The sequence below is a fragment of the Barbus barbus genome, assembly GCF_936440315.1.
Source record: "Barbus barbus genome assembly, chromosome: 47".
Taxonomy (NCBI): domain Eukaryota; kingdom Metazoa; phylum Chordata; class Actinopteri; order Cypriniformes; family Cyprinidae; genus Barbus; species Barbus barbus.
In genome coordinates, this window is record NC_136725.1 from 12,026,439 (window position 1) to 12,048,258 (window position 21,820).

At 38.7% G+C, this 21,820-nt stretch overlaps 2 protein-coding genes across 2 annotated transcripts in view; both read right to left on the bottom strand.

Annotated features, from left to right (window-relative positions):
• The window catches only part of LOC306865770 (1,4-alpha-glucan-branching enzyme-like), a 37,325-nt gene extending 15,882 nt beyond the window's left edge, over window positions 1–21,443 (bottom strand). The window contains exons 1-2 of the mRNA XM_079410567.1: window positions 21,203–21,443; window positions 8,723–8,892 (exon numbers count right to left, since the gene is read on the bottom strand). Of these exons, the coding sequence (XP_079266693.1) occupies window positions 8,723–8,892; window positions 21,203–21,300 (268 nt within the window). The 5' untranslated portion in view covers window positions 21,301–21,443. The remainder of the gene's footprint in view (window positions 1–8,722; window positions 8,893–21,202) is intronic.
• Window positions 5,607–6,152, bottom strand: LOC306865771 (tumor suppressor candidate 2-like; the record flags this gene model as incomplete). The annotated part of the gene is made up of 1 exon (XM_079410568.1): window positions 5,607–6,152. The coding sequence occupies one exon, from the start codon at window positions 6,150–6,152 to the stop codon at window positions 5,817–5,819; it is 336 nt and encodes a 111-aa protein (XP_079266694.1). The 3' UTR covers window positions 5,607–5,816.
• Window positions 21,444–21,820: the final 377 nt, after the last annotated feature.

Below are 21,820 nucleotides of genomic sequence, written 5' to 3' on the forward strand. Positions count from 1 at the left end.
CAACTCTCAATTAGAAGAAGTCTGAAGCTGGCCAGAGGCTGTTTGACTGCTTTGCAATAAGACATCTGGTGCATTTTTCTAGTTGCACTCTCATTCCCTGAGAACTTCCGATTAGGTACAGAGGCTGAGATACGAGCAATTTTAGGAGAGAGGAGTGAGAAGAGCACATTGGGATGTGGCCCACTGGTGTTTGGACCACTGAGAGTTACATCATCAAACACTGAGTAGGATAGTTCGGAGTAGGAGTAACACGGAGTAGGATAGTGAGCAATCACTGAGCCGGAAGATGCTATTTGTGCAATCACGTCTATATAATACAAACATATCTGACTCATATATAGGCCTTTTGATTTTCAGTATATTAATGTGCTGTGTTTTGCTGGTTTCTCTTTGAGAAATAGAAACTTGAGAAATAGATTATTCTGATTCACGAATTAATCATTTAGACTGGTTTTGTGAATCAGATGTCCCTTACGAAAATCAACCATGGTTTTATTAAAGTAAAATTGTAGTAACCATTTTTTTTTTTGGCTTATTGACTACCATTTGTATAACCACAGCTTTACTACAAATACCATGGCTAAATTATGGTTAGTGTTGCAAAACCATGGTTAATTTGTGGTTTTATATATATATATATAAATAAATAATATATATATATATATATATATATATATATATATATATATACAGTGCCCTCCATAAGTATTGGAACAGTAAAGACAAAATTGCTCTGTTGGCTGGGGAGTCAAGACATTTGCAAATATGATTAAAATATGAATATGAGACAAAAATACAGAATGCCACATTTTATTATTACCCATTTCAACACACGTTTTACCAAATAAACAGAACAGCACTTTTAGAGTTCATCCCACTCATTGATGTGAGCATAAGTATTGGGACAGTTGAACATAAGGCAGATATAAAAGATTAAAAGCTATTATTTAGTTGCAGATCCCTTGCGCACAATCACAGCAGTGAGTCTGTGACCCATAGACATCACCAGACTCTTGGTCTCATCCTTTGAAATACTTTTCCCAGCCTTTAATGCAGCCAATTCCAATTGTTGCTTGTTTTGGGGAGTTTCTGTCTTTCCTTTCCAGCTGGTGAAATTCATGTTCAATCTGATTTAAATCTGGAGATTGACTTGGGCAATCTAACACTTTCCATTTCTTTGCCCTTATAAATTCCTTGACTGAACTGGCAGGGTGTTTTGAGTCATTGTCCTGATGCAATATGAAGCACATCCCAATGAATCTGGTGGCATTTTCTTGAATATTTGTCGGCAAGATGGTTTTGTACCCTTCCAAATTCATTCTGCTACTGTCATCATACATTAAGTCATCAGTAACGTTGAGAGGGCCTGTTCCAGAGACAGCCATGCATGCCCATGCCATGACACCACCTCCACCATGCTTTACAGATGAGGCTGTATGCTTGGGATCATTGCAGTTCCCTTTTTTTTTCTCCACATTTTTGCTTTCCCATCACTTAGATAAAGGTTTATCTTTGTCTCATCGGTCCATAAACACAGTTCCAAAACTCTTCTGGCTCACCTTTGTGCTTTTTTGCAAACTCTAATCTTGCCTTTCTATTTTTGGTGCTGGTCAGAGGTTTGCATCTTGCTGTGTAGCATCTGTAATTCTGTGTCAAAGTCTCCTGAGGACAGTAGATTGTCAGAGCATCACCACAGCTTTCTGGAAGTTGTTGGTGATTTTACAGACACATCTTTTAGGGTTCATTTTCACAGCTTTTATGATTTGTCTGTCATCAGCTACTGTTGTTTTCTCAGCTGATCAGGTAGTTGTTGGTTGCTGGTAGTTTCCAAACTCTTGATTTCTCCATGCCCTTTGTTTTTGCTATAGTTCTAATTGGCTTCCTCTTTTCTTTTAGCATCCAAATTGCTTGCTTTTCTCTCAAAGTCAGCTCCCTCATCTTCATCCTGGTTTGTGTGAGTCATCATTGAATGCAAGATTCAGAACTCTCCAAAACAAACAACAACTGGAATTGGCTGCATTAAAGGCTGGGAAAAGTATTTCAAAGGATGAGACCAAATTAACCATGGTATTGGAACACTAACCATAATTTAGCCATAGTATTTGTAGTAAAACGGTGGTTATACAAATGTATAATGCATGCCTACAAGACCTTCCCAACTCAATCCGAGCAGCTGAATCCTTAGTCATCTTCAAGAAATGGCTAAAAACTGTGTGTGCTATTGCCCTACACCAACCCTACACCTAAACTTAGCCCTCACAGGAGACTTAGTATGTTTTTTAAGCCTTTTGAATTACGGGGACATAGGCAGTGTCCTCATAAACCACCTTCATATTGTAATACCTCTGTCATACCCATGTCTTTATACAAATTTGTGTCCTCATAAACCACATAAACATAAACACACACACACACGACCCTCTATCAATTGCATATGTGTGACCCTGGACCACAAAACCAGTCTTAAGTCGCTGGGGTATATTTGTAGCAATAGCCAAATTGTATGGGTCAAAATTATAGATTTTTCTTTTATGCCAAAAATTATTTGGACATTAAGTAAAAATCATGTTCCATGAAGATATTTTGTAAATTTCCTACTGTAAGTATATCAAAACTTAATTTTTGATTAGTAATATGCATTGCTAAGAACTTCATTTGGGCAACTTTAAAGGCGATTTTCTCAGTATTTCAAGATTTTTTTTTGCAACCTCAGATTCCAGATTTTCAAATAGTTGTATCTCGGCCAAATATTGCCCTGTCCTAACAAACCATACATCAATGGAAAGCTCATTTATTCAGCTTTCATTTATATATGTATAAATCTCAATTTCGGAAAATTGACCCTTATGACTGGTTTTGTGGTTCAGGGTCACATTTATTCTCTAACTGCTAACTTTTCTTGAAAAAGTAACACTAGCTGTCTTTTTTCTATTCTATCCACATATTTCTTGCAAAAAAAACAAAACAAAAAAACAACAAAAAACCCCACTAGGTTTCTTTTTTCTATATTCTATCTACTCCTTTTATTTAAAAAAACGAAACAAAACCTTGCTACGTGTACTGCATTAGGCTAACCGAGACTTGTCATAGCACTTGCACGTTGTTGCTCTTTAGTTGGTTTTGATTGCTTCTATTGCCCTCATTTGTAAGTCACTTTGGATAAATATATATATATATATATATATATATATATATATATATATATAAATTAATTAATTAATTTCAATAAGGGCTGACAAACAGACTGCGATTTAAACTCTTATTCAATCTGTGAGTTAAACTTGAGAACTGTAGGCTATCAATTGTATTTGTGAATGAATTGTTCACATTGGTTTAGTGAATCAAATGTTGAAAACAGACTGAAATGTAAGCCATTATTCAAAATATAGTTAAGAACTGAACAAGTCTGATTCATGAATGAATCCTTCAGACCAGTTTTGTGAATCAGAACAGATGTAAACAGACAGAGATGTAAGTGATTCAGTGAATCAGTTTGATTTGCGAATGAAGACCATTCAGATCAGTTTTGTGAACCAGGTATAACATACAGAATTACATATAAGTCATAATTCACTCAGTCAGTGAACTGAATGGGTCCAAATGAGTCATTGTGACTGGTTTTGTGGACATCAACCAATTCAATGAAAAGATTAGACTCAAAAGAATGACTCATTCAAAAATTGAACATTACTACTTCTCTCAACTATGTGGCTGCCAGCCTTTACTTTTTGGTTTAGAATAACGTGAGGGTGAATATATACAATTACATTTTCACTTTTGGGTGAACTAATCCTTGAAATCTTGCTATATTTTTGTTGCATATACCCATGTGTTCTTATGTTTTATGTAAAGTAAAAAAAAAGTTGTGACGTATTGTCAAGTATGGTGACCCATACTCGAAATTGGTGCTCTGCGTTTAACCCATCCAAGTGCACACACACAGCAGTGAGTAGTGAACAAATGCACACACACACACACACACACACACACACACCGTGAACACACACCCGGAGCAGTGGGCAGCCATGCTGCGGGCGCCCGGGGAGCAATTGGGTGTTCGGTGCCTTGCTCAAGGGCACCTCAGTCGTGGTATTGAGGGTGGAGAGAGCGCTGTACATTCACTCCCCCCACCTACAATCCCTGCCGGCCGGGGACTCGAACCCGTAACTCTCTAACCATTAGGCCACGACTTCCCTGTATGTGTGTGTGCAGAAGCAGGGAATTTGTTTTCTGGCTTTCCATTTTATTAAAGACAATGTCACACCTTTCCGTCAGCCAAAGGAGGTGAGAAGATCAGATGGAAGGACCAGACAGGAGAGAAGACATAGCACAGCTTTTAGACAGGAACTTTAAGATCTCTTCCTGACAACATGAACTGACACAAAGTGGTCCCTTTCCTATTGGTCGACTCTACACAGGGACTGCAGGCTGACTCCACTGACAGAATATGTGATCCGTGAGCTCAGAACAGGTATCAGATGTTCCCACTCCTGCGTTTGACAGCTAAGAGATTCACTCTGAGATACAAGGACAGCAATGGGTCAAAACAGATGGAGGCTTAAAACAAAACAAAAAAAACCCCCAACAACTTCTACTTAAAGTTTCCCGCAACAACTACTCTCTCAGAGGAAAAAACTGAGCTCTGAGGCAGAGTGTGAAGGATTCGTTGAGATGCTTTGCTTGTGAGGAACAGAGGCACAAGAGCAAGGTGAAAGAAACACAGAAAGAAAGAAAGACGCTCTCAGCAAAAGGAGAATAAAATATTAAATGGCGAAAAGCGAGAATCCCGCCAAAATGTTAGCAGTGCTCCCTCAGAGTTTGTCTCGTGTTGCTGTTTGTAGAAGCCGTATCAAATAGGAGTTATTATAAAAAAATGTAATTAAAACGATTTATGAAAGCATTTTTATGAAAAATAAATTAAAACTGAAACTAAACTACAAACAGTGGTTAAAACGAAGTGAAATAATGAACTACGATAATCAGAAAGAATCTGATAAAAATATTTCACTTTAAATAACTAAAACTAAACTAAAAAGGTAGTTGAAAAACTGAAGTAAAATAATAATACAAAGAAATGTAAAAGTTTTCCTAATCATAAAGTCAATCACTTGACCTGAAATATGTCCAGTAAAAAATAAATTATAAAATAACCACAGCATTACTTGTTCTTTTAAAAAGTATTAGCAACTATTCAAAAATTTTTGGTGTAAATCAAAATCAACTGTATAATTTAATTAAGCTACTAACTGGCATCATCTTCCTGGTTAGATTACATCTTTCACATTCATTCATTGATATTTTTTTCATATAATATTTCTTTTTTTGTCATTCCCTCTTGCTACACATTCTGTCTTTTCTTCTCTCTGTCTGACAGTTATTCAAGTACTGAAGCAGAAAGCTTTGAACATCATACATCAAAGTTTCCTCACGCACGTTTCATGCCTAATGCACGTATGTGACCAACCATGTGGACACGAAGACAGGAAAGACACGGACACCAAGAGTGAAATTCACTAAAAATGAACATCAACACCAATATTCTCTATTCTTTTTTCTTTTATATCTGTCACGGTTCATGAATTCACTGGTTTCTTCATGTGGAGGATAACGAGAAAATAAAAAGAGTCATTGTCAGGCCGCAGCCTCTTCTCAGTCACACAGCCGGAGCATCTCGCGGCTCGTTTGCCAGGATTCCTCACACACGCGTCAAGCCCTCCTAAACACAAGGGGGCGCTACACAGCAAGCGTGTCCGGGATCCAGCGGGCGGGAGGAAAATGCAGGGGGAAGGATTCTTCACAGGTGGTCACCAATGGCATCAAACTCCACAGATGACGACCGGAAAATCGACGTGGATACAAGGGTGATCCAACTTGATGATTCCCTGAGGTATGAGATTCTTGTGGATTCGTTTTAGTTTGGCTTTCTTGCGACCATTTTTCGTTACTACCGTTTCTTCGTAAAACTCGTGGGCCAGGTCACCGTCCTCATTGAAGTACAAAGAGCTCTTCCTGGTAAACACGAAAGGGGTGGCGTTTCGGATGCTCCGCACCCGGGCCAGGCTCTGCTCTTGGCCATCTTTAGCAGGCTCATCTCCGCCACCTGAACCTGAGAACAGCCAGTAGCCTTTACTTTTAGACCCGCTGCCGCCCATCATGGGCTGCAGAACATTCTCCTCCTGCTCGGGTCACACTCGGGACAGCCGCACAGCTTTGAATTTAGTCTCCTGATGTTAAATGAAGCAGGAGAACGGAAATAATGCGAATTAACGCCGGTTTGAACAGCCCCCCAGATGGGCTCCTTCAACCGCTGCCGGTCCCTTCGAGACCCTGGTCCCATATCGCTCTAGATTTTGTCACCGCCCTCCCACCCTCTCAGGGTAACACGGTAGTTTTGACCGTGGTGGACCGATTCTCGAAGGCGGCCCACTTTATTCCCTTGCCCAAATTACCCTCAGCCAAGGAGACAGTGGTAACAGTCGTTGACCACGTCTTTCGGTTACATGGCCTCCCGACGGACGTGGTTTCCGACAGAGGACCCCAATTTGTGTCCATATTTTGGCGAGAGTTTTGTAAATTGCTGGGTGCTACTGTCTGTCCTCAGGGTTTCATCCCCAGAGCAATGGTCAAACTGAGAGAGCCAACCAGGATTTGGAGAGAACGTTGCGATGTCTGGTCTCCAAGAATCCTTCCTCATGGAGCCAACAACTGTCAATGGTGGAGTACGCCCACAATTCGTTACCAGTGTCATCTATGGGCCTGTCTCCGTTTGAATGCAGTATAGGTTACCAGCCACCAATTTTTCCTAGTCTGGAATCCGAAGTCGCGGTTCCCTCCGCCCACGCCTTTGTCCAGAGGTGTCATCGCACTTGGACTAGAGCCCGCGAGACTCTACTCCAGGTGGGAGCGCGCACCAAGGCCAAGGCCGATCGCCACCGGTCTAGACCTCCCGTATATGTCGTCGGTTCCAAAGTGTGGCTTTCTACTAAGAACATTCCTCTCCGCTCCGTGTCTAATAAACTTGCTCCTAAATTCATTGGCCCGTTCGCTGTCACCAAGATCATTAGTCCGGTGACAGTCCGCCTCAATCTCTAAGACCGCTTATTCGGTCAATCGTATTCTGGACTCTAGGCGGAGGGGACGCGGATTTCAGTACTTGGTGGACTGGGAAGGTTACGGTCCGGAAGAGAGAAGTTGGGTGCCTGCTAGAGACATTCTGGATCACTCCCTTATTGATGATTACAATCGACAGGTAAGGGAGTCTGGGAACACCAGGAGGCGTTCCTAGGAGGGAGGGTACTGTCACGGTTCATGAATTCACTGGTTTCTTCATGTCTCGTGTATTGTTGTTCTCTGTGTGTGTGTGTGTGTGTGTGTGTGAGTGGGCGTGACCGCTCACTCCAGTCATCAGCGCGCCAGCTGATCTCAATTCCCGCACCAGCTGCTGCCAATCTACTCACCTATAAAGTCTCACCGCACTTTCCTCTCCTTGTCAGATCGTTGTTGATGTCCTCTGTGTCATTCCCCGTGTGCCGTCTGCTTCAGTGTTCCTGGTCATCGTCTGTCTGGAGTCTTCGTGGGTTTCGTCTCGTCTGGATGTTCACCGGCACTGGATTCACCGTCATCACTCGTTGGATATTCACCGGCACTGGATTCACCGTCGTCACTCGTCACCAGCACGCTGTTCATCGTGTCCCTGCGCCACCAACCCATCCGAGAGACTGTGCTGTGTTCGTGTCATGTGACTATCAATAAATACTTACCATTGTTTCACCTGCATCTCTGCTTCCTCCTCCTTATCGTGACAATATCTACTTGTTTTCTTTTTATTTATTATTTTTAAAAATAAAAATGTACCTGCATGTGTATTGTGTTAGACTAACCGGGACTTGTCACAGCACTTACATATTATTGCTCTTTTGTTGGTTTGATTGCTTCTATTGTCCTCAAGTCACTTTAGATAAAAGCGTCTGCTAAATTACTAAATGTAAATGTAAATGTTTAATTTATTCAGACAAAGTATTAGTCATTCATCATTTATAGAAAGTTACATGGAAACAATTATTGCAGTAGCACAATGTTTAGCAAATTCGCTCCCAAGCACCCTCGTGACCTTTATTGACCAGCAACGTTAATGAAGAATTATGAATAGTTTGCATATGACTGAGGGACTTTCTTCCGTATGTAAAGCTTGGATGGAATTTGCAAACTTTTTGCGAATCAATCGATCTCCATCACACTTTCTCACCAGGGCATCAGTTTAATTTTCAGACACAATGGTGAAGTTTGGCAGTCGGGACAACGCAAACTGCAGGATGTGTTCCTGTTACTTCAAGATTAGAGGGAATTTAGCCTTATCTTGAACCCTGCTTCTAACAGACTCCAAATCGGCTTATAATGGAGTAAAATTTAACAACAGAACATCAGTCCAACTCTCTCTTCCTCTCTGTCTCTCGATGTCTTTAAAAGAACAATACTGTCAGACTACTTGTAAACAATCCAGACAAGCACACAATTGGTAATACACATCATTACGGCTTAATAAATCACTCAATGCAAACCCAGCAGATTCCTCTCCCTGCAAACGCGAAGAGCATTTCAAGCATTAGCAGCCTAAAATCCTTGGAAACAATAAACCACTTGTACTTTGCTCCATAAATCTGTCCATTAGGAAGGGTCTGTGCCTGGATGTAATAGACAGAGGTCTCTGCATGGTGACGCTTACTGAAATCCCCAGTCAGGAAGACGGCCTCCGCTCCCGGTGCCCATTCCCTAAGGACCAGACCGTTGTCGGATCGCCGCTGAATTCCGAAGGACCGGTAGCTCAGTGTGAAGTAATCAAAGGCCCCTTCCGCCTCCTCCAGCTGTGCCAGACGCTCGGCAAACCGCTTGTATCTGAAGTCACAACAAAGATAGAGAGTGGGACAGAAATATACAGAAATAAAATAAAAATGAAAGACATTATGCTTCATTTCTCTCCCTTGCACGAACCAGAGTTCTGCTTAGTTCACAAAAGAAGATCACTCATATTCAGCTTTCTCTGTCAGCTTTGCGTCACAGAAAAAAAGTTTTATTTGAAAGTTATTTTGTGCAGAAGATCCGGCTAATGAGTCACAGGTGCAGAAATACACACACGGCTCTTTTCAACAAAGTTAGTCATACTGACACACAAGCGCTAACACACACAGTGATTAAAAAAATGTTGTAACCTTTAGAAAGGCTTTTCAAAGGATTTCCTCACTCTTCTGTTCCTTCAATCATGCTGCTTTCACCAAAAAGACATGATAAATTTGATACACATCTCAGTCTGACGTAATCTAGTGATGACAGTCTAGAAAGTGGATCAAATTCAGAGTGTGTGGACATGTATTCATAATTTTAAAGTGAATAGGAGTAATGTTAAATAAATTAAACCCACTGAATAAAATCTCAAACTGATTTGTTAAAACACTGTATTTTAATGTCTGCTTGAAATGTGTGAAATACTCAGGAAAATTAAAAACAAAACATCAAAAATCTCATTTGTAGCTTGACCTTTTTTTTTCTTTCTTTTTTTTAGCAAAACACTGTTTGTATCTGCGCACTCAACTGAAAAATAAGCAGGGATCTGTGTCCTCCTCCATTCTGTTAATTGACGTTTCTACCTGATACATTATAATTGTGCTAATGCTTAATGGCACACTGTCTTGGTTAAGTGGCTTGATGCAAGTCCTAATTTTGAAGAGTCGGAATAATATTTTTGTGAATTTCCCACTTCATGCTGTTAGAGAAGACGAATTTATCTCAAATGATGAAATAAGGAGTTAACTGATTTGGGAAAGAATTTTGAGAACTTTTAGGCAATACCCAATAGCTTTGCATATCCGTAGCTGAGCATTAAAAGTGTGTGATGCACAAATTCAATTTGTTTTTTCAAAGAGGCACTACAAAATTCTTAAAGGGATAGCTCACCCCAAAATTTAAATTCTGTCATACCTTCCCTCATGTTGTTCCAAACTTCTTCAGAACACAAATTTATACATTTTTGATGAAATCCGAGAGCTTTCTGACCCTGCATAGACAGTATATCTGGCATCAGTGGTTCGACCGTAATGTTATGAAGCTACGAGAATACTTTTTGTGTACAAAGAAAACAAAAATAATGACTTTATTCAACAATTCAACTATTTTAACAATGTCCTAAATACCTTTCTGGGTCTTGAACATGTCAGTTGCATTGCTGTCTTTGCAGCATCAGGAAGCCCTCGGATTTCAGCAAAAATATCTTATTTTGTGTTCCAAAGAGGAACGAAGGTCTCAGGGTGAGTAATTAATGACTGTATTTTCATTTTTTTGGGTGAACTATCCTTTTAATGTTTTTTGGCTTTCTTTTCCTCATTAAATAACCAATATCACAGCACAATTTCACTTTAAACTGTAAAATATTTGATTAAAAATTAGAACAGCATATTACAAGAAATACAATATATGGTAAACTAAAGTAATATATATAAAATATTTATTAAAATATATTAGTTATTATATTATATATATTTTCTATTATTACATATTATTGTTTAAACTGTATATATTATATATTAAAATACAGTATGTATCTTCAGTGTGTATTCTCATACATGTTTTTTAAATACATTGCAAAGAATAATGATCAACTAATTATGTAATAATCACAAGACGCCTAAAAGTGAACTGTAGTTATGACAAAAATTGATTTTTTGACAAAAATGATTTTTTTTTGCCATTCTTGCCCATCCATTTTAAATGGTGTATAACTGAGGTATAAGCATGCAAGATCTCTGAGCTCGAGCTGGTGTTGATGTAAAGAGTGTTGGGCCCAGCTGGGACTTCTATGTGCATATTCATGGCAGTGTTAGGAATAATTACCAATGGGAACCATTCATTTGGGTTCCTCTGGGAGTTTGCTTTCTCACCTGCCTCATTTAGTTCGGTTGAATCGCACTAGAGTTCGTTTTCCCTCTTGGTGCGGTTCGTTTGGGCAGGTGAGAAAGCAGCAATCGCACTCTTCAAAGTGGTCTCGGTATGCTTCTTTGGTCCGCTTTTGGTGCGCACCCGAGTGCGATTTTTGACCCTGGAGCGGTTCGTTTGTGGTGAGAAAGCGATCTGAACTTAAACAGACCCAACCGCAAAAAGAACTGCGCATTTTCGGACTAAACCAGCTGCCGTAGTTAGCTGCGCTGTGCATTATAGTATGAGGAAGTGTTTGTTGCCAGTTTGCAGTTTAGCATGGCAGGTCGCGGACAAACTTGGGGTTGTGAGGAGGTGCGGAGCCTCAAAATAGCAGTGTACTGTCTGCTGCATTTTACTCCTGTCTTTGTTTACTTCCAGGAGCACCGTTGGAATTTTTCCGCACGCTCTTTCTGACCAATCGAAAAGCAGTTTAGGGAATGCGTTCAAAGACACATCTAGCCAACAAGTGAAGCGGATGTTGTCACGTGACTGCATTTTGGTTCGTTTCAGCTGGTTCGGACCAGAGCAAACAGTGTGGTGTGAAAAGGAACCAAAACGGCTAAAAATAGCTACAATGTATAATTTTTTGCCTTTGGTCCGGACCAAATGAACCGAACTACAGATGTGAAAGCACCCTAAAGTGCTCATTAAAACTTGAGGAACAACAGGGTGATGGGTGCCGTCAAGTGGCCTCTCAAACGCTGCTCATAATCACACAGAGAGAAAGCTAGATAGATGGGGAGAGCGAACAGACAAAAGGAAAAAGAGCCAGAATCTCTTCCTAACGATTGCCACATAAACACAACCGACCAAACCGTTCGGCCGATTACCGGTTTGACAGTTAACAGCCCAGTCACAGATGTACAGTCACAACCTGTCAGGTGAATAAGCAAAACTACTCGCCAAGCTTTCCTGAACTGTAACGTTCAAAAACCTGACGCTTGGAAGAGCTGACAAAAGAGGTAGAATTAATATTCCATAAAGCCTCAGAAAGGGGAAAAAAAAACAATCGAGCTTTGAAAGTGGTTATTTCAAGGCTTTAAGCCTTGGGTTAGCTCTGATGGGCCACACACTGAGATCCACAAGGCTTTTTTTTAGACATCTATCAGCACAGCTGGATGTACGAAAGGGAAAATATGACCCCTGTGGAGCAGACGGAGCAACTTAATCACCCCCTGAACAAATCCTTTCAGCAGGCCGTCGCTGAGTCCGGTGGGGAAACGGACTTAAGCTCTGAAAGAATCAGTGCTTAGCTCAGCCCTGCTGAAGAGGGTGGGGATGCGGGAAATGCCACAGCCTGCCATTGCGGATATAATAACAAGCTTTCTCCCATTCTGTAATAACAATGATTCAAGGCAACCAGGAGCAGCCGTAAAGTGGTGTGCGCTGCACCTCCGGTCAGTTTTAAAAGAAACTACACTTGACCACTCGATCCTGTCCTCTTGAAAGCACGTTTTGGTGAATCGCTGACTTCTTTGAGGGGGGACGCGTCGGAGGGTGAGCGTGGGGAGCTCGAGAGAGATTGTTAGAGGAGCGAGGGCGCTCACGCACGTCTCATCTTCTACGCTAACAGCCCCAGGGTGAGCTGACTCATCGTGACACAGCGCTTTTCGCACGGATAGCTCACTTACACGTGGATGAAAACACACAGCAGCAAACACCTCTCGTTTCTGCCCCTGGCATCCCTGCACGACCATAAAAGAGTCACAGAGGGTCTTTCACCGCGTTAGAGGCTCTCTTGCGTACACCCAGAGGCGTCAAAACCCAAACTCGAAAGCGCAGTTTAGCTTTGGAGTGGAACGAAGTAAAGAGGGACTCTAGAGATACAGGAAGTGCTGAAGGTTTAATATCTGCAGTGTGAGATGGTAAGCTAAGTGGTAAAAATGGCCATTTTTGTTAAGTATTGGGTGTTTATTTTAATTCAGGGCACTTTGTTAAGACTACCATATTTCAATGTGTTGTTACTCTGCTTTGAAATCTTTTTTAGCATGCTTTGCTAATAATTTAAAAGATTTCTAATTGATTTGAAGCTCTTATGCTTACTTACACCGTGTCTACACCGGACATGACAATTGTCGTGTTTCAGCATCACTGATTATAATGGCTTCTATAGTATTTTGTTGCGCCAAGCCGTGCCGCTTGCGTCAGGTCAAGACACAGTGTAAGGCTCCATTTATGTGATCAAAAGTACAGTAAAAACTAATATTGTGAAATATCTTACAATTTAAAATAACTGTTTTCTATTTTAATATATTTTATGGAGTTTATTCCTGTGATGGTAAAGCAGAAGTTTCAGCAGTCATTACTTCAATCTTGTCACATGATCCTTCAGAAATCAGTCTAATATGCTGATTTGATGTTCATTTTTACACAAATTACAACTGTCCCAAATATGAAATATCATACCAACATTTTTAAATGTGCATAACATTAAAAATTTAGCACAATTAGTTACCAAAGAGAGACAACAGTAATGTACGAAAAATATTATATACGTGGGGGAAAAAAAATAAAAAACAAAAAAAAAATAGGAAAATATAACGTATAAATCATTTTAAAATTGTCTTAAGATATAACTTTATAATCAGAATTTTTTACTGCATGTCATTTTTAAATCAAACTGCAATTGTCGAATTGCGCAAAAAGCATGAAAATACTATTTCATTTTTTTTGTTGAGGATACATAAAATGCTAGTAATGAAATTAGACTTACAAAACATTCTGCAATTGTATTTATACACTGTAAAAAGTGATAAGTTGACTTAACTTAAAAAAATTGAGGAAACCCGTTGCCTTAAAATTGTTTAAGTAAATAATAATAATAAAAAAATAAGTTAAGTGAACTTGACAATTCACTTAACGTATTTTTTTTTATTATTATTTACTTGATAATTTTAAGGCAAGGGGTTTCCTCAATTTTTTTTAAGTTAAGTCAACTTATCACTTTTTACAGTGTAAAAACCTTCAAAATGTAATTTCCCGGCAGAGAATGCAACAAACAAGATAAAAACGTTAAAGAGGTACACTATCATGAATGAGAAAGCCAGAGGCAGATAGAGCGAGAAAATTCTTGTTGACTTTCTGCTGACACAAACCACATCTTAACCGTTAATTTAACCAATTAAAGAAGAAGGATGAGGACACAAGTCCTGTTTTTGTCTCCTGGATTTTCCATCAGGGACTAAGCCTTTACCTGACTCAGCCAGTCTAGGATATTGACTGTGTCTTTTAAAAAATATTGAGGTTCTTTTTTTTTAAGGTGATACACCTTGGAATAAAAACTTTTACTTGAGTTGTGGTTTAGTGGCTAGCTCACATGCTCCAGATGCATTGATATTGGGTGTTCATTTGGGAGATGAGAGTTCTTTTGTAAAATTAAGAAAATAAATGAGCCAAACAAACAAGTATAAGCTGTAAAATTAATATGGCATGATCTAAAAAGTTTGAAAAAACTTTTCCTTTATTATGAGTCAGTTCATAAAAATTCAGCCTTTTTCTCCATTTAAATTCTTGTCCGTTTAAGGAAATTTAGCATTACATCACTTGCTTACCAATGAATCCTCTGCAGTGAATGGGTTCTGTCAGAATGAGAGTCCAAACATCTGATAAAAACATCACAATAATCCATAAACTCCAGTCCATAAATTAACATCTTGTAAAGCAAAAAAACCTTTGTATTAAAAACATTCCTTTTAAATACATTTTTAGCTTTAAACTATTGAGTCCTCCATCCGTAATATTGAAAAAAAAAAATCTAGTGAGAGGCATAGAAACATGCACAGATCAACCACCATTTATAAACATAAAACAGAACAAGCGTTCTAAAGAAATATGCCTGAATTTTAATGTGGGAGGACAATATATGGACTTTTTCACTGGAGGAAGTGTTATTATGGACTCATATTTTGGCCAGAAGCAACTTTTTGACATTAAAACACCTTAACAATGCTTTTAGCTTTTCACGTCTCAAGACAATAATTGGAGTCATGTCAAATTCCTTATTGTGATGTTTTTATCAGTTGTTTGAACTCTCATTCTCAGCACTCATTCACTGCAGAGGATTCACTGATAAGCGAGTGATGTAATGCTAAATTTGTTCTGATGCAGAAACAAGCTGATCTATATCTTGGATGGTCTGAGGGTGGGTAAATTTTTATTTTTTGGGTAAACTATTCTTTTGATAAAGTTATTTAGTTTTTTTTAGTATAATAAAATAAAAATTAAAATAAAAAATAATAAAATATAAAAAAAGAACAAAGTACCTTCATGCAGTGTCTTTTATGACTTCTATGATGCTGAAGCAAAAAACAATCAGCCCTTGAAATGTCCAAGAGGGATTAAACAGCCGCCAATCAGGATGTAACCGCAGGAAGCTGATGATACAAAATCGTTCAGCAAGTTATTATCTTATGACCAAATGCTATTTTGTTCAGCGCAGAGTGGAATGGTCCAGGTGAATCTTTACCTGGGGCTTCTTAAAGGCAACCGCAAAGACAAAGGGAAAATAAGCTCATGAATAATAATGATGCGGTGCAGTGTGTGAGAGCTCAGCATACATGGCTTGATTATTGGTGTGAAGCGGCATACTGGTGAATACCAGCACACCACTGGAGAGCTGCTGGCATCCTACAGTGTTTATCCCTGACCAGTGTTGTGAGCCCTTAAGCAAGGAACTCAAGTCAAAAAATTGCTCTAGGTTCCTGCAGTATTATCAAATGTCTCTGTCATCCCTCACCCATGACTCCACCACAGCGGCTTTGCTAAATCACAGAGACTGCTCATCGCTCTACTGCATGTTAATAAAGTTTGGTTCCAGAAAAGAAAATTATTCTCATGTACTTCTAAACCTGTATGACTATGATCTTTCTTATTTGTCTTTGGTATACGAAAAAAAAAAAAATGGAATAATGTACCACTCTCTCCATGCAATTGCAACGAATGAGGACAGCTCAAGCCTCTAACGCAGGGGTGTCAAACCCAGTTCCTGGATTTGTTCTAGTTTTGTTCCAACCTTGCTCCAATGCACAAAACATGTAGTTTTCAAATAAGCCCGAAGCCCTTGCTTAGCTGAATCAGTTTAATTAGGGTTGCATCTAAACTCTGCAGGGCTCCGGCCCTCCAGGAACTGAGTTTGACACCTCTGCTCTAACGGGTCATGTAGAACTACAAGTAAAGTTCCCACTACAGAATGAGATTAATAATAAGTTAGTCGACAATCTTAAAGACACTCTGCAACAGCAGGTAATCATATAATAATCTTGCAGACAAGCTGGCCTCATAAATTAATAAGCTCACTGGTTCCCTAGTATCGCTCTAAGCACTACACGACTCCAAGTTTCACCTGTAGCAAAACAGCATTAATCAACCCCCTACTGATGAACAAAGTCCCCACAAAGACTACTCTCAAGGTGGTGGCTGGACAATAAAATTAGCAAAGTGTGGGGTAAACTATATTGAACATTTATTAAATACATTGAAAGAGGCAATTTTGTGCATTACATCACCTTTAAATGAAAACTATTTCAGGTTAAATGTCATGCTAACATATAGTTCAATAACATAAATATTTACAAATTACTGCATATTAAACTTACTTATTTTTCAATAAAGGAAGGCAGGATGATGGAGAATTCACATATACAGTATATGGAAGCCCATTGCAACTGTATCTCACAATGTGACTTTATTACTTATCTCACAATATCTCTATCTTGCACTGTGACTTACTGCATGTTGCAATTTTCTCATAATTGTGACTTTTAAATCTCACAATGTGACATTAAATTATCAGTGCAGCTTTGTTTCTTAGAATTGCAATACTTAAACGGAGTGTCTACAGCACACTACAGTACTCTGCCTTGTTGGCAGAGGCTATTTACACTAACTCCACCCACCAATGTGTGATTGGGATAGTCGACACTGAAAAAAGACATTTATCATTAGTACCTGTGGCGTAGATGGTAAAGTGCATGCTTTTTTTTTACGCAATCGACCTGAGTTCGAACCTGCCTTTTGCCGAATGTTTTTCTCCCTTTTCAAATCTCATATCGGAAAGTCATTTATTTTCAATAAAAATTAAGGAAATAATCAAAAAGTTGAAAATAAAGTATCGGGTAGGCTTAGGGTAGGTAGGGTAGGGTAGGGTAGAGGGCTTTATTGTCCCAATAAGGTGGCATCCATTTAATAATTTGCACTCAATACGTTATTATTGCGTACCGTTTTACTGAGGTGTAGATAATTGCCACTATTTCCAATAAGTAGTATAAATAGCAGAAAATCTTGCTATTTTAACAGTGTAAATAGCATCCATCGATATTTGCACTTAGTGTAAATAGCATCTATCGCTAAGAAAATATGCTATTTGCACTTAGTGTAAGTAGAATCTAATTGCTATGTACACTTAGTGCAAATAGCCGCTGCCATATTTAAATCACACAATGTGACTATATCTTGCAATGCAACTTTATATCTCATAAATGTGATTTTGCTTCTTGTAAATCCAATATTTAAATTGCAAGTAACTTTAATTCTTATACAGTAAATTTGATTTAATATGTTGCGATTTGGTTGTTGTTTCTCGAAATTGCAACTTTTACCTCTCACAATGTGACTTTGTATATCACAATGCAACTGCTTATCTGATAAATTTGACTTTATTTTGTGTAATTGCAATATTTTAATCTCACAATGTGATTTTACATCTTGCAAATCAGCTCTCTCATAAATACAACTTTTTTTCTTGTAACTGCAATATTTAAATCTTACAATGTAACTTTTTACATTTTACAATGCAACCGTTATTTCTCATATGTTACTTTATATGTCTCATGACTTTATTCTTATTTTAAATTTTAGCTCACAATTTTATTTTTTACAGAAACAGGCTTCCATATGTCATTTATGTTTGTGCGACTCTCTGTATCATCATTAAAACTAATAAAAAAAGTGAAGTTTGTGGTATCATTATTTATGTAGAATACACATAATTTATACATGAACCGTACTGTAATTCTTATGGGCCCCTCTGGATGTGTGAGGCTCTATAAAATCATCCCTACAGCCCTCCCTATAAACAATGCAACATGCTAACACACAAACCCACCTTGTTTTAATCAATCTTTCAGAATATTTGAAATATAGAAGCTGTAAAATGACGAACAAGCTCACAGATAAACAACCACCACCTGCATTTCACAAATGTGTTTCACCAGGGTGGAAAAAACTGTGTGTGTGGCTTGACAGTGCTTGACAGTGCTTGACAGCGCTGCTACCTGTGCCTACTAACCAAGCGCTACTCATAAATATCACAGACGGATACCACCTCATAACCAATTCTGAGTCCCTGCGTGGACCCGCAGAACGCCTGACTGCACGTTTTGAAGTTTAATGAAAAAAGTTTTGCATGCATACAGGAGTTCAGGAAGAAACCCTTTTATGCATTCCTTGCGAGTGCCACCAGCACCAGAATGGGCTTAATTGGTGTATGCAATCTTATTCAAATCTTATACTCTAAATAACATTACTTTTGTTTTTTGTTTCCCACCCCATTTAAGCTCTGCATTTATCCAGTCCCCTGGGTGCACCATTCTGAATAGAAATGAACCTTATCAAAAACAATGTCTGAGGAAGGGAATATTAAGAAGGCAAGAATAAATGAGGCAGCAAAAAATTAGTAGTTCTCTGTTGGCAGAAGGTGGTATGACATGTTTACTTATGAGAGGAAACACACACAATTACCAGGTTGGTCCAACAAATGGAATTCTGAACCAATTTTGTACAAAGGTCAAAGGTGGATTCAGACCTGGCTAATGAATCAAATGTAAACTTTGTGTATATGTATAATGATGCTGCCACACCATCTTTTAACTCTCTACTTTATGTACAGTGAAAATTATGACCGACAGGCTCTTTAAAAGTGTCAACAGCTTCATCTCTGGGCCCCAAGAGGAAAGGGGCCATTATCAGTGATAAAGGCAATCAATCAAACTGATTCATTTCTGAAGCAATAAATACAGCATTGCACATAGGGCTGAAAGTGAGAGATATCAGGATGTAATGACTCTCACTAGGGTAGAAGCGTAGTGAGCGCACCTCTACTGGTCCTCAGCAGTAACAAAAACCAGAAAAAAACTACCATAGTAGGGAAGTGGCAGTCAGCTCATCAGATAGTAAAAATTGCTTTTCATTAATATGAATGATTTTCATTATAATTTTGTTCTTGATCTTTGTACTTTGAATGGTCAGGATCCTTAAACTCCATGCTGCATAACACAGGCTCAGAGCCTTTTCATTCAAACAGGAGCAGCCGGTGTGATATAATGAGTGGCAATGTCACACTGGAATTTGAAGTTTTTAATGTGTTGCTGTGAGTTCGCTGCGGTTGTCATCAGTGGCAAATCCTGTTATAGAGTAGCAGTGTTTTCTCCTGCAACGCTCTCATCCACAGTCTGCTTTCCATTCCAGTGATACACAAAATAAAATGCATACAAAAACATCCCTGCTACTGATACACATCCACTGACATACGGCTACAGCTTTGTAAAAAAAATTATATATAAAATAACAACAACAAAAGTTTCTGTGGCATTCAAAACCAGAGCTTTTTTCACTTAAAGTAAAAACTTACTTCCTATTTATAGACGTCATTATTTTTCCATTACATAAGTATGCATTGATGTAAATTATATTTCCCCCTAGATTCAAAATGGAAAATATTATTTGACATTTATTTCTTCTCATGTTGACGCATTCTTATATCCCAGGACAGCAACCTGCTTACACACCTTGTACAAAAGAATATTTAAAAAACAGCGAGTATCTGAAACATGGAGAAAGTGAAATTTTTGAATGGGGATATATGGATATTTCGAACAGCAAAGTGCATTTGCATAGTTCACACAAGCATTTTTTTCGAAGACAGTTTACTGTCAAATTGTCGTCATGAACTGAAACCCCTTGTGACAATGTTCTGCTGACAACGCCTGACTTAATTTTTACTTTCTGTCTCCCAGCCCCACAAAAAACATCCCATGGAAGTCTCAGGTGCATGTGCGTGAGTGTGAGTGTGTGTGTGTCTGTCTGAGAGGCTCTAGACATTAAAGTGAATTTTAACAAGGTATGACGACTGGCTGGTGGTATAGGGGAAACCTGCCAAGCACAGTCGCTGTCTCTCTGTGTGCCATCTCACCCTGTTTTCCCAAGCTCTGGCCAATTAGCTGCTTTCTCTGTCTGCTGGACTACCTGACAGTCCCATATCTTCCGCTATGAGTTCTATATGAACATTAATAATCAAAAAAGTCTGGAATTCATGACTGTCACAGTAAAGCTCATGCTCACTGCATATGGCAAAGGCTATGACATCAATCCCAAATTATTATGGAACCGAGTTGAGATGGTGTCATGGGGATTCTAAGGTGAGGGATATTCTGGTCAGGAAACCCAAAGTTACACAATTTCACAACATTTTGGCTCTTGCAAGAAATGAACAGGAATAGCTCATCCAAAAATGGTAATTCAGATCAGCAAAACATGACAATAGACCTTAGTCAGGGTAGACACCATATTGAATTTCACACAGATGAAAACAAGGCTTTGAGGGATAGACTCATGGTTCTTCACAACGGTAAATTTCCTAAATTACATCTAATCTTCCCTACTGAATGTCTTTTGGAAAGTTCCATCCGCTGAACAATCACACCCTGCTGAAACTCCACCACCTACCATTATAAACATTACAAACCATCAACTATTAATAATTAAAAATGGTTGCATGTAGTGTGTTTTGGGACATATTACATTAGGATTTAGGGGTTTTAACAAGCCATCAATAGGTGACAAACAGAGACTCACAGGGACCATACAGTTTCCAATAAAACCAATACAATTCCCATTATAACCAGTAAAGCCATTACAAATTCTGTGATGGTTTCTATTGTTTTTATTATAAAGATATGTCATTAAACTACAGTGCAATCCATCAACCACACTGTACTTCTATCCCTCACAGCCTGGTTTTCATTCTTGTCAAAAATTAAACATATACACGGCACGTGAGCGACACAGCTTTCTGATTGGATTATCAGAGACCCGCGAACTCCACATGAGTGACCCACATTCTGAAGAAGACTACAGGTATAAATTACAAAATCTAAATGCATAATTTTGGTAAAAAATCCAGAGAATGATGTATATAAAACCTAGTAAGCATTTGTTAAAAGTTTAAACAAGCTGTGATTACCTTCTGCGCAGCTCTCCTTCATAGTGTCGTATATACGGATCCGTCTGTAGAAACGCGGTGAGGTCTGGTAAACTCTCATCAGTGCTTGAATCCGACATTGCTGTGGCTCTCAGAGTTTTAATAGAAGCGATATATCATCTCTTGCTCAAAAGGGTCTGGTCGTCCGAATTTAAAGGAGGTGGGGAGCTTCTCTGGGAGCTTAGCAAACACGACCAATCCACCTTGGCCTGTTGCGCAATCCAGGCAGCGCGCAGAGCAGAACAGGCCTCCTTTCATATAAAACACATTTCTTGGCTGGCAGCAAACTTGCCCTCGTCTCTCAGTGTTTGTACTGTCAAAAAATACTTCTTTCTGAAATACTTCTGATTTTATTGCAATAAAGTTTTAACTGTTAAGTCGATTATACAGAATCACTTTCTATAGGGGAATTAGCATAAGTAGTTTGGTATTAGTTTTATTATTATTCATGTATATTTTATAAATAATATAAATATGTTATATTTATTATATAAATGTAGGATATTTATTATTAAAATTGATTTTATTGAATATTGATGTCTAAAACATGAAGTTATGTTTATACAGTATGTCAACGACTTACAAACTGATTTCAAAATA